At 31.5% G+C, this 14219-nt stretch overlaps 1 protein-coding gene across 1 annotated transcript in view; it reads left to right on the top strand.

Moving 5' to 3' along the window:
* The window catches only part of LOC107437791 (uncharacterized protein CG3556-like), a 59444-nt gene that overhangs the window by 19699 nt on the left and 25526 nt on the right, over positions 1 to 14219 (top strand). Inside the window, exons 4-7 of the mRNA XM_071186047.1 lie at positions 1996 to 2115; positions 7642 to 7861; positions 9265 to 9512; positions 10883 to 11061. Of these exons, the coding sequence (XP_071042148.1) occupies positions 1996 to 2115; positions 7642 to 7861; positions 9265 to 9512; positions 10883 to 11061 (767 nt within the window). The remainder of the gene's footprint in view (positions 1 to 1995; positions 2116 to 7641; positions 7862 to 9264; positions 9513 to 10882; positions 11062 to 14219) is intronic.

Genomic DNA, 14219 nt, shown 5'->3' with positions numbered 1-14219 from the left:
TTTTTTTTTGCGGACTGTACATTATACTTTTCTTTATGAGGGAGTTTAAACATATCACAAAGATATATTGAATGCGATAAAATTACACAAAATGCACTTTTTATTTTTCGTATTTAAAACAAGGCTTTTGTTTCGAACTGGAATAGGGGGTTGTTTTGTTTACATTAACATGTTCACGCCGGGGTGACCCACCGGTGGGTCACGCTAGATTGTCTCATCTTGGCAGCGCGCCGGAGTAAAAAACTGGTAACAATAAATTTCATTTTTTAGTTTTTTTCCGGGAATAATAAAAATCCATAACTACCAATTGTTTTTAACGGATGGAATTTTTATATTGAATTGCTTCGTCGTCGTGATAAATTTCCTTACAGTGAATTGTTATTGTTTAGAATAGATTAACTTCTCCCGAATATTATCTAATATTGAAATAGTTCTTCTGCCAGTATTTTCTCTTTTCCCGTACCAGTATTCTCACTTTTCCCGGCGTGAACGTGTTAAACTATTTCTGTGAATGTTTTCCAAGACCTGACTTCTTTTTTCGATAAAAGTTACTAAATTGTCTAATTCTGGTGCTTCGGTACTTTCTGAAGAAAGCTCAAATTGTTTCTGACTTTCACGATCTAATATTTTCAAAACTATATTTAAAATAATAATATCAGACAAATTGTTTCTTTCAAATTTTAAATTTCTTAAAGCTCTCAAATTTCTATTTACGTTATCAACAATTTTTCGTTAATTTTTAGGCGATTCATTAAACTGTTTTTCGATTTCAAGAATTGATTGAAAATGGCTATTATTTTCATATCTCTCTTCCAATGCTTGGAATAAAGATTTAAATCTATCATCTTCTGTTTCCAAAAGCTTTGCTTCCTCTTTTAGCGAAACACGAAGATAATGTAATTTTTCATTATCTGATAAATTATTGTTGTTTCCAATAACACTATTAAATTGATTTTTGAATGTTGCCAATTCTAAGTAATTTCCTGAAAATGTTAGAATAGGCACTTCAGGGATATGATAGTTAATGCAATTTGACATAGAAGATTGTTTATCATCTTTAGCATTATTTATAGCAATAGTTGTTTTATATTTCTTAATGAGGTTTTTAATTCTTATCTCCAATGTTTGTTTTCTGCAATCGATATCCAACAAATCCTCTTCTACTTTATCTATTGCAGCTTCATTTTCTACAGTGTTACAATAGTTGTCACGTAATATGCAAACGGATGATTTAATTTTTTCAATATTATTTAGTTTTGTGTCCAAGTCAATTTCATTATATTCATCATCTGGTTTATTCAACAAAGTTTCCAGACGAGTTAGTTGAGCTTTGGTGCTTCCCTTTTTAATATTAAGTTTTTCCATAATTACGAAATTAAAAATTTGTTCTTACACTGTCAAATAGTTCACAAATATTCCATGATTCGAAATTATTCGAAGTCTCCGGCTTGACGGATCATAAATGTTTATGAGGATATATGAGTGAACTGTAATTTTAACGATTGGTCTTAATAAAGGGCGTTCACCATAGAACAAACGAAACAGCGATATATTTTTAATTAATATCCAAATTTTTTTTATTAGAGGATGCTCACTATAGCGCATCCTCAACAACAACGAAGTAATTATAAACACAAACATTAAGAAGCGTTCTCCAAATTAGCGAGTATCTTTACATGGCGACGTAACACATTTATATACATGATATTTAACAATTATTACGTTTGCATTATATTCGAATGCCATTGTATCTATTCTTAATACATGCCTTTTGATATGAGTATCAAAAAAATTATTTATTAAAACTTTGAAATCGAACATTTCACATTAATATTCAGATGAGAGTTTCAAAATCTGTCGAATTTGTCACTCAACATCAAGAAAAATTTATTAAAATACGTTATCTACCAAGTGAAATTTTTACCTGTGTAATTCAACATACTGTCCCTTTACATAAATTTGTTAAAAGAACATTCTGTTCTGTTCATTTTGCAGGAGATATTGAATGCTTACGTAACAGCAGTTTTCACTGTTCCAATCATTCTTGCATCCCTACGAATGAAGTATGTGATGGAGTTAAAGATTGTGAAAATGGAGCTGATGAAGTTGGATGCGGTAAGTAGTTCTTAACTTTTGTGCACCATATTTCTTCTAAAAATAATAGTTTTTTGTGTAAGTTCAGATTTTACATAGTCCTTCAAAAAGTTCAAAATTGATGTTAATCCTCAATTAATTTCCAATTTTATTAGCTTTCACTTTAAATTCTAAATTTTTATATCTCTAATTTCTTGACTAAAATTATATATTGTAAAAAATGAACATAGTGGTGAAGATACATGCCTGCCAACTACTACTGGTTTTTTCAAAATATTTCATAGGGCAGTAGACATTTAAAAACCTTTACCTCGAAATAGCTATAACAAAGTAGAAAATAAGTTTAAATGAATAAAAAATAATACAGTAACACATTAACTTAGCTACCAGTAAAATAAGTTTTTATAAAAAGAGTAGAAAGTTGGCAACCTTGGATATGAACTTAAAAATTACATATTATTTTCTACATTTTATTTCCATTTTTTTAAAAATATTAAGGACCGTACAAGCTCTGGGAAAGATGTCAACTGCTTTGCTTTCTGTTAAAGATATTTTAAAGAGGCTGGAAATTATAAAGTATGTCTTGCAAAAATAACTTGAAATCAAATTGTCCAGCAATTTGTCTGCTGGGAACACGCTGCCTAATCCATTCGTATGATTCATTACTTAAAACGGAAATCATTCATCAAGTTAGCACGATGCGACTAGAAATTGCCATCCATTAACAGGAAATCACCTCTAATGCTGCTGTGTAAGGGACTACAATGGATCTCAGGATATGATCCCTATATCAGCAACCGGCCAGAACTCCATCTCGAATGATACATGGAGATCTGTGCGCCTATCAATGGAGATGCTAGCATAGACCATCACTCCTCCACCGCCACATTTTACACTTTCGTGAACGAACACTGGATTGTTTCTAGTGCTACGCTTCCTCCAGAGAAAAATACGCCTGTGATCAGGATAAACAGAAAAACGGGACTCATCAGAGAAAAGAATTTTGCGCCATTCAATTCTCATCTAGTTCATATGTTCTGCGGTCGACTCCCTGCGGGTGCGACGGTGTGCCTTGGTGTTAACGTGACTTTAAGGTGCTAACGTGACACCATTGGACGGTGAACATACACACCCACAGACTGATGGTGGTTTAGGACAGCTTGTGTCGAAACTGTGGTGCCAGTAGCCGAGTGAAGGTATTGTTGAAGAAGAATGGCATTCATATTTCGGTGTCTTCGAGCCGATAACGATAAATAGCTGTCTACATTGGGCATTGTTGGACGTCAATGTCCTTGCCCTGATCTTCAGCATCTTTTCCAGTCTCTAAGAAACGGTTCCAGATCCTGGAAATCACACTTTGTGAAAGGCTTCTGCCAGTCCGGCTTGTGTTTGTCCCTCCCCTCTAAATAATCAACAACGTGCCAAGATTCATATTTCGGTGCCTCCGAGCCGTTGGCGATAAATAACGGGCAGCATTGGGTGTTGTTGCACGTCCACGCCCTTGCCCTGATTTTCAGCGTCATCTTCAGTTCTCCAAAAAATGGTTCCTGATACTGGAAATTACACTTTGTGAATCTCCAATGGCAGCTGCTAGTCCGGCCTGTCGACCTCCTCTGCTGATCCCCCTTTAACAGGCCAACAACTCTCCAACATTCTGATTCGGTTAAATGACTTCATTTAGACTTCGCACTTATTGAAACAATGCGTTTACTAAACGTTGATCACTATTTTCCGCTTCCCACATTCAGTTGAAAGTATAATCACATTTACTGCAGCTAAAGCGTCGTCCTCGACGTCAAACTCAAAATTTGCATACTATGCAGTTTGAAAATATGAAAAATTTGCATCTGTGACTTTCTTCTACCATTTTATTTAAAAAAACAATTTGCTTATACCGTTAATTTACACAAGATTTACAATAACCTATATGTTGAGTTGTAGGGTTAATTTGAGTTTTTTTGGTTAGGGTGAATAAGATCCTTCAAAAAATTTGGAAATAAAGATAGAGATAAAAGATAGCGATTCTAATGCACAGACAGAAGGTTTTATAAAAGATTTGTTTTCAATAATTATTTTGAGCAGCGTATATTGTTTTCTTACTTCTAGGGCTACCACGGGCGACCAAAAGTGCTGACCAATGTAATTCAAAATTTTATTAAAAGAAATTTTGATTAGGAACTCAATATTTTCATATTTTTAGGAATGGCATATTTACTTTAGTTTTCTATTGAAAGTTAATGTTAAGATTCACGATTCATGAAGACTACAGAAGCTCGGTATTTGCTACCGAAGGCGGCAATAAACTGATTAGTTGGAATTAGGAAACGATGGATAATTGGAAGTTAAAAATGCTTAGTAGAAATGGGAATTAGTGAAAAAAAATGGAAGGAACGTGCGCAAGCAAGATCTTAGAGGTCAATAGCCCACACCCAATAGTCGTAAGTATGAGCATTCATAAGGCTAAGGGTAATATTGAGTTAATGAAACAAATCCGTGAGAATGAGTAAAAATCCGTGTACTTAATAATAAACAATTACCGGGGCTACATACAAATTAGAAAGACTGTAATAAGGAGAAATAACACTTAAAGTGAAAGTCTAAAATATTTACCTAGCGGGTTAATGATGATAAAATAAGACAATGTTTGAGTAAAATAAACAGAATACTTACAAAGAAAATATACAGTAAGCGCGTGCTAAGCGGGTAGTCGTGTCGGAGAAGACAAGGAGGTATCATGAGGATGCAGGAGTAATGGCTAAATATAAAGAGTATGCATACTTGAAGTAGTGAAAGCATACCTGCCAACTTTTAATCCCTTCCATTATTATTTTTCCCAGTGGTATTAAAATGGAATATAAAACTTCAATTTTAAACAGACAAATACGTTGTATATGAGCAAACTTAAGTTGACAACCATGAGAGTAACGCATATTAATATATGTGCTTAATTTTTGTAAGAATAGTGGTGATCAAAATCATTTAAAAATTAAGTTTATAAAAGAAAAAAATAGTATATATTTACTACCACTTTAAATATGAAAACAAAATCTTCCGCAAAATCCGGAAGAGTTGGCAGGTATGGTGAAAGTAGTCGTGAAGTCTATCATGGGACCCTTCTGCCCCGCGGCTGTCTGCAGCTTCAATTAGGGATTACTCCCCTTTGAAATAATTGAGGATAACTTGTGATCACTTAGGATTGGTGAAGTATAAAATAAATTGCTGCATTTGGAGTAGAAATTGGAAAGGCTGTAGTTGTAGTTTTTGCTCATTTACGTCGCACTGGATCTGCACAATGGGCCATTGGCGACGGTCTGGAAAACATTCCTGAGAATGATCCGAAGACATGCCATCACAATTTTGATCCTCTGCAGAGAGGATGGCACGCCCGCTTCGGTAGCACGACGACCTACGCTCGAAGTCTAGCACTTTACGGCACAACAGTTTAACGAGGACCAATACCGCACACCCTCGGTCCCTACTCAGATTGATCCAAGTGGTCACCCACCCGCACACTGACAGCAGCCAGTAATGCTTGACTTCGGTGATCTGCTGGGAACCGTGTCTTAACGATCAGTCCACTGCGGGACGAAATTGGAGAGGCTTTCATTGGAGATCAATTTTAAAGATGCAGTTGAATTTGGGGGCTGGATTATTTTTGGCATCTTTAAAAAATTTTATGTTGAGCTAGGCAATTTGTTCATTGACAAAAGATATTATAAATCTCGAGTTCTTTATTAATGGATGGATAGAACCTTCGAGCATCCATCTGAAAATTTTGACCTCTGCTATAGATGATTTTTTCTTGAGGTAGTCAGTAAGTGTGGTGAATACAGGTGGAGCGTAGGTTAAAATTGGTATTATGTATTGTAAGTAGATTAATCTCTTGTTTTTTTAAAATTGAAGTGAGAACATTGATTTAGAATTGGTTTTAGGAAATGTGGTTACAGCATGCCTGCCAACTTTTAATCCCTTCCATTATCATTTTGCCCAGTGGTATTAAAACTTCATTTTTAAGCAAACAAATACGTTGCATTTGAAAAATCTTAAGTTGACAACCATGATAGTACCGCATATTAATGTATGTGCTTAATTTTTGGAAGAATAGTGGTGATCAAAATCATTTAAAAATTAAGTTTATAAAAGAAAAAATAGTATATATTTACTACCACTTTATATATAAAAATAAAATCTTTCGCAAAATCCGGAAAAGTTGGCAGGAAAGTGTTATAGGGGCTCCAAATATCAGCAATGTTAAATATAAGTCATAGTGGTAATTACGATTAAATAATTAAAGAGATAATGAATAAGCAAAAAGTGAATTACATTTCTATCACTTCTTCGCATTTTTAGTCGCCTGTGACATTTCGATACTTTTCACCCATTGAAGTAGACAATATTTTACTTAAGAGTTTTTTATACTATTCACCTGTTTCACTGACTGTTGCGAGCATGATGAATGAACAAGGGCAATGCTGGGCTCAAAGCTCCAATCTTCATTCAACCAGTTTTTTTTTTAAGAATTTGAAGGAAAGAGTTGATTTGTGTACCAGTAGATGTCAACTACCTCGCTTTCTGTAAAAGTTTTAATAAATTGGTAGAGAATTAAATCGTAAAACTTGTTGAATAAGGATATTTACAGTCACTCTTTTAAAAGTGTCACCACGAGATAACTGCCATAAAGTTGTATTCCATCTTATTCTTTGATATATAGTGGCGGAAAAAATAGTAGAAATGGAAAGTACCAAACCAAAAACAAAATTTCGTTACCACTAGAAAATATTGTTTTTAAACTGGAGCATGTTGATATCCCTGAATTTTATACCCTTCAACATTAAAGGTTTATTAAAAGGATTTATTATTGTGGTAGAGAACCTGAGCAAAAATTTTAAAAAACGCAAGGAGTTCATATAAATTTTTACTAAGTTTTAAGCACAGCGGTATTTAATCTGAGCTTTCATAGGTCAATTTAAACTATGTTTTAACAGTGGTAGAAAAACTTCTTTTAAATGTAATTTATTAAAATATTAATTTGCTACCACTAGAAAATATTTCTAAGTCGACGGAAATTCTGTAAAGGCTGGATATGCTTATTTTTAACGGAACTACCAATTATTTTTAACGGAAGCTATTTTTATATTGAATTGCTTCTTCGCCGTAAAAAATTTCCTAACAGTGAATTGTTGTTGTTGAGATTAGATTAACTCCTCCCGAATATTATCTAATATTGAAATAGTTCTTCTACCAGTATTTTCTCTTTTCCCGTACCAGTATTTTCACTTTTCCCGACGTGAACGTGTTAAAAAGACCCAGCAGCTTTCTTAAATTTACGGGGTGTGAATGCTTTCACTTTGTTCTAGAACGTGAGGGAAGTGTGTGAATTTCACAGCTACGAAAAATAGTTAAATATTGTCACTATCTTAATTGCTTTGTATGCGTTACATTATAAACAATAGTTTTCATTATAATGTCTGATTATATTTCTATTAATTTACTTACTATAACAATTTGTATATCTATGCGTAGTATTTAATTTGCTTTATTTTACAGAAACTGGTATATTAAGCATTAAAGGTGTCACGGAGGCACGTACGAACGAAATAACATGGATAAAAAGCAAGGGTTCTTCTTCTTGGGGATGGCATGAAAATACTCCACGAGTTCTGTTTTCTCTCTTCTTATCAGGAGGAGTCAAATTTGACGGAACAATCTATGAGGAAGAATTAATGGCAACACAAACAGAGCTTAAGACTTCCATTTCTCTGCATAAGTAAGAGTCAAATAATTTTTTTAATACACTTCCTCAAAACTGTAAATAATACCATTTCTAAATTGTTAATAATATACTTTTAAAAATAATTATTTTGTTTAGCTGTGTCTTTTGAAAAAATTTACCTACATTAAAAAGTAAGCATTCCTGCTACCGCCCGTTTTTTGCCAAAGGTGCCACGTTGGCTTAGGCTCTACAATTTCATAACCAACGGTATGAATGTGGAAATGTTATCAACACTGCCCAAAGGTTATCATTGCTTCCAAAATAAGCTGACACCCATCTATCTGAAACTAAGATCGATCTGAGCTTCGAACCTTAAGAACGGATCGCACTTCAAATCTTCACAATAACTGTTTAGAGCCTTTAAACACTTAGCTATCGCGACTGTTCTTCATCAAACAATGCTTAATATTTTTCAGGGTATATGACACAAAAATAAGCATATTGGTTATAGGATCGAGATTTGGCGCCTCACTACCGCCTGATATTTCATTGCTTTCTCTTCGTGCAAAGCAAATTCAAGAACTTTTCAAATTTATAACCTTCACTTATCATTGCTTCCAAAATAGAGGTAATTTCATTTTGTATAGCGGTAATTTCATTTTGATATTCAACTTCGATTGAAGGAGGTTCTAAAAGTCATGATTTTTTTGTTGACGGTACCAGAGATCGTAGTAAATAGGAAACGTCAGTGAAATTTCATTTATTTAAAATGGTTTGACAAATAAAAATGTATATATTTTGTAATATTTTATGAACAAATTATTTATGATGAACAAAAAATACAATTTGCTATTTTAAGTTTAAATTTTTTTTAAATTAAATGCTATAGTCAATTAAATTCATAAAATTAAAAAAAAAATCTGAAAATTACTATAACTCCGAATAAAATATTTTTTATGTAATGATGTCTTACTAATTTTAATCTGAATCATTTATCCAGATATGATTCTTTTATTCATGATATAATCCTCCAAGTTAAAGGAACTATGTTGCTTAAAAATAAAATGAACTGGAAGAGCCTTCGTGAAATGTAAACATGTCATGTATATTTCTTAAAGAATCAATAGCTGAACGAAATAAAAATTAGTGAACAACGCCAAAGTGTCAAATGATTCAGATGTAATATTTTACAATTGAATTTATATTTTATAATAATTTTTTATTTAAAGTTCAAATATAATTTATTTTCACAGGTAATAAATTTTCTAAGATTCTGCAAAGCATTCAATACTCGAGTAATAAAAAATTATTGTTTTTACACTTCTAGCATTGATACCTAACATTGTTTTTAAAACTTCTTGAATTAAGAGTAAAGCTGTGAAGCTATTTTCTTTTTATTTATTTATTTACGAACAATGCATACGCCACATTAAAATACTAATAATTCAATTTTTCAGGAATCCTCTCTCAGTTGAACAGCTAAGCATGTTTATAAACAGCTTATTGGTGACGTGTCACAATCCTCATCAGTTCTATGGACAGAACCTGATAAAGCGTTTAAAAGAGCAAGTGCAGTCTACAACTAACTTCACTCATCCAATAGCATATTTAACTCTCTGCAATGCTAAAGAACCATGGCCGCTTAAAGCCATTGCAGATATTAACAAAATATTAAGCACCGATGCTGATTATCCTTTTGTTAGAGGTAACTGGACATAAATGTTCCTCAATTATAAGTTTGTATTATAAAATAACATGCAAAATTTTTTGTTGCATTTAGAGAAGTAATTTATCTTACTTAAATCGGGTGCGGTGTTTTAAAATTAGTTTAGTTTCTAAAGCTAAAATTTTTTTTCATGAAGATATTTTTAGATGAGTTAATTTTTCTCTGAATGTGCTAGTTTACAGGCTTATATTCATTTATCAGCTCCCTTAAAAATAACTCTAAAGACAAAAAAAACATGACCTAAATTTATTCTAACATAAACTGAAATGCATTATCACCAACTTCCTATCATGCCTTAGGTAGCAGAGAAGTCGGAACACAGTTATTCTCTTTAGTGAATTTTGAAAAAAATCTTGATTGGGAATATAATGCTGAATTGCATAAAAACTATAATTTATAGAGAGGAACTAAAATCAGTTTTGAAATCAGCAAAGCGAAAATATCTAAGATTCGTTCAAAAATCTCATGCAGCAGAAAAAAGTTTTTCCCCATTGTAATTTATATTAAAATTTAGTCTGTTAATTTAAGACTTTTGTAATGCAATATTTTTTCAAAAATCCTTTATTTGCTACAATAAATTAATAATAAAAAATATCTGTAGTTTTAAATATTTTATAAAATATTGAGTTGTCTAATTTTACTTTTTCTGAAAATGAGCAATTCATTAAATGAGCTAAATGCATTTTAAATAAACATTAAAGAAATTATTATTTTTTTTTAATTTTAAAAATAGGTGTTAGTTTTAAGCGCTTTCTACCAATGTGTGAATGTTCATCGATTGCTGTTCCTCGGTACTGATTATATATTTATTTTAAAAAGAGAGTCAGTGTGGCAATAGGGCTGTATTAGAAGTATGAAATAGTTCTGTTATTTAACGCTCAAAAATTCTCTGAAAATTTTGTTAGATTGACAAAGCAGAGTTACACATTTAAATGACGTTACAAACCTAAAACCCCAGGAATCTAAAGATCAAGAAGTAGAATTATATAACTAAAACAAACAAGGTTCTTATGATGGAAAAGTAACAGCATAATTTTTGTTTTAATAGTAACTTATAAACTATTTCTATTGATCATTTTTAACAATAGGAGATATTACGAGTAGTACTTATAACAACAATTAAATGTACATCACTGGCTTTGATTAAAGTTGAGTAATTTTCTTATTGCCCTCGGAACCTCATTTTTAGTCTTTTTTCATTTTTTTAATAAAAGAACGAGGCATTCCATCTGATTATAAATTTGCTATTACTTTCTATTTTAAATTCATTAGCTATTCTGAGCTGTGTTACGTTTTCACTACATTGTTATGAGTTCTTCAATTAATAAAAATTAAATTTTATTCCCCAGATTATCAAGCATATGCTGTAATGGCAGTTTCGTGTTATGAGAACCAAACGAAACTGATGAATAAAATTGAATATAGCAGTTTAAAAACCAATTATGAAAACGTCATTCAACTTTTCAAGGAGACTCAACTTCCTGATGGCAGTTTTGGAAATCTACAAACAACTTCATTAATAACCCAGGTACAAATTTTTGCATTAATATGTCAAAACAATGTTTCAGAAAGTTAAAGTACTCATTGCAAAGCTGCAATAATAAACGGAATTTAACTCTGAAAGCCAAAGATCTGAGGAAAATCGACTTTTCAATGCCAGCAATAAAAGGAAACAATCAAAATGATTGAAATTTTTTTTTTACTAAATGATTTTATTTTTAACCTTTTCTGGAAACAGGTCCGATCAGCAAGTGCGAACTTAGACAGTAATTTTAAGTAAAGTAAAAAAAAATTTTTTTTCGCAGAATATTGGTTGCTGAATGATTAAAAGCAATTAGTTTTGCATTTCCAGTGCTCTGCAACAATTATTGCATGAATGTTGCCAGACTGTCTACACTAAGCCGTAAAGGGTTAAAATCTGCTTCACCAACTGGTTAGGTTTTAAAAAAAATAGCTGAATAATTAAAACATAAGTTTGTCTTTCGTAACTATTAAATTGAATGTCATTGCAGTGAAGACCATACCCTCCAAAATTTGGGGTTTCTCAGAATAATTTTTTCCAGGGGCAAATAGACAAAAGCAGAACTTTTACAACGAATAAAATTGTATTCGTCTTTTGCCACTCTTGAAAAGCGTGAAAAAGTAGCTAATATACTTTTTAAATAGCAATTAAAATTATTAAAATTTTGTAATTGCTATACTGCTACGAAAAAAAATCATTTTATTGATATTTATCACTTACATAGGATTGTAAGCTACAACACTCATATAATCAAGAATAAAATATACAGAGATGCCAACTTGCTCCGGACAGCAAATATATATTTTAAAGTGGCAGTTTATCAATTGTGAATCCTGGTTTAATAAATTAAATTTAATAGAATTTTATCAACCACTATTTCTAAATAATTCGTAGGCTTATACAATTCATCACTTTTAGCTACGTCATGCACCCCCTCTCGATTTTTTGGTGCTAAGCACCCCCTCTTCTTCCCAACTCCATTCCTCCTCACTACTCCTCATCATCGATTTATTACTACAGATGAATCGGTTAATGCCGCTTCGCGGCATCGTACCGAGATTTATGTGATTTCTACCATCTAGCTAGGTCATGCTTTCATATGCCACCATTATGTAGCATAACACAAAAGGTTTTAATACACTGTAAATTATTTCATGATGCATGGGTTAGGGGCCGCTGCGCGACCTAGGCACCCAATTTATTTTAAATAAAGTAAGAAAAGCTATGTCATGCTATCTATATATATATTTCTCTTACACGGCGACAAAAAAAAAGCCTCATTACAACTCCCCGAATGGCAACGCAAGAAAATCGACCAATGATTGCCGCTAAAAGTGTCACATGCCAAATCTAGCTGAGGTGGCTCAACATATAGCGCTTTTAAAAAAGGAAATTGAAATAACCTTAAGCTAGGCAGAAGTGAGTAGTCTTTGTCGATAGATCTCTATTTTAGTATTTTGTCGAAAGCTCTTTTTTTCACGAATTTATATATTACGAATTTATTTGACGATTTTTGATTTATATCACGAATTTATTTGTTTTATTATTGTTATTAGTTATTCATTGAAGAATTAATCTCAGTCATGCTGTTACGCTTTAAGATTTTATACTATAGCACATTTCTAATAGATTTAACCAATTACATGTCATTTATTTGAATTCAAATTTATTTTAATGACTTAGTATTTACTAAAAAGTTGTAATTTTTTTTTAAAAAAAATGTTGTTACATGGATTTGAATTATTGTTTTGAATTCTTAGAATTCTGTGTATTTGCAAAGTACCTAAGTTAGTAGCGAGCGAAGCGAGCTTGGTTTGTGAGGCAAACCATATAAGATTGCGTAGCAATTTTCGGGGGTTGGCGAGCGTTAGCGAGCAGGGGGCGCAGCCCATTAGTACCTTTTAAAAAGCTAGCAAAAATAGTCAAATATTTGCAAAATTTACTTTGTAGTTATTAAAAATTCGATCTTAATTTTCAAAAAACTCCACTTCCTTCCTCTTAACTGATTTTATTTTAACATTATAGCTGCTATGATAAGATTGAAGCTTTAATTTTTTAACGCGTTTTTTACATTATAAAAAGCTTTGGCAATTTCAATTGAAAAGACGATATTATTAAAGAACTTATAATTTAGTGTTAAGGTATCCGAGTACCTTCGGGACAAAATTTTTGAAAAATAAATATTTTTCGCAACATTATTGCAATTTATATTGTATATTAATTTAAATAAACATATTTAATAGAGAAAATTTAAATATACAGGAAATTTTTTGTTTAAAGAGTATTTTTTAGATAATTTTAATGAAAATAACTCATTAACGGAAAACACTCTACACAAAAAACTATTGTACATGCAGCTATCAAACTTTTTGAGCCGTTTCGTATAACCCTCTGAAGTGTTATGAACCTCAACTTAAATGATATCATGAAATTAAAAAAATTTATGGAGTGTTAAGCATATTTTTCCATTTTTTTTCACATTTTCTTCACATTATCTACTGCAAAATATCTCATAAAACAAAAAATAATACAGTTATCTGAATTCTGGAGGTCTGTTACATAACCACCAATACAAGAAACAATCTCTGAAAGTTTGAAGACAAATTTATTATAATTAGTTGAGTTATCTTGTTTTCCGTAGACAAAAAACAGCAAAATTGTCATTTTGAGAAAAACACAATTAAAGTTTATAATTACATTTTTTCTAAAAACTATGAATGTTTGTCAGTAGGAAGTTATTATATTTTATAGGGGGCACATTCCTTCACACATTTTCTTAGTTTTATTTAACGTAGCGATATTTTAACGTATTATTTAGCGATATTTTAAAGTATTTAGTGAATAACATCAAAAGTCTACTACTTATAAAGCATTTAACACAGGAACAATTTTTTATTAAACAACCATCTTACTGTATTTTCACACTTTAATATATATGTCTAAATATAGTTTTTATTAATAATTAGAAGTAAAAAATATTTTTTATAATATTTATAATAGCTCAAATCTAGAATTTTCTTCTAAATGCAATTTGTTATCATAGCAAACCGGACAACATAATGAAGCTAATATCACCATTAGGATCTCAATATCAATTATTCGATTGCCACACAGATTGTTTTTATCCAAAGGCATCAGTTCTTTATTGACATTGAGATCCTAAT

This window comes from Parasteatoda tepidariorum, chromosome 10 (assembly GCF_043381705.1).
Source record: "Parasteatoda tepidariorum isolate YZ-2023 chromosome 10, CAS_Ptep_4.0, whole genome shotgun sequence".
NCBI classification, from domain to species: domain Eukaryota; kingdom Metazoa; phylum Arthropoda; class Arachnida; order Araneae; family Theridiidae; genus Parasteatoda; species Parasteatoda tepidariorum.
Note: the sequence above shows the minus strand (reverse complement) of the source record. Positions and strands in the feature narration are given on the sequence as shown.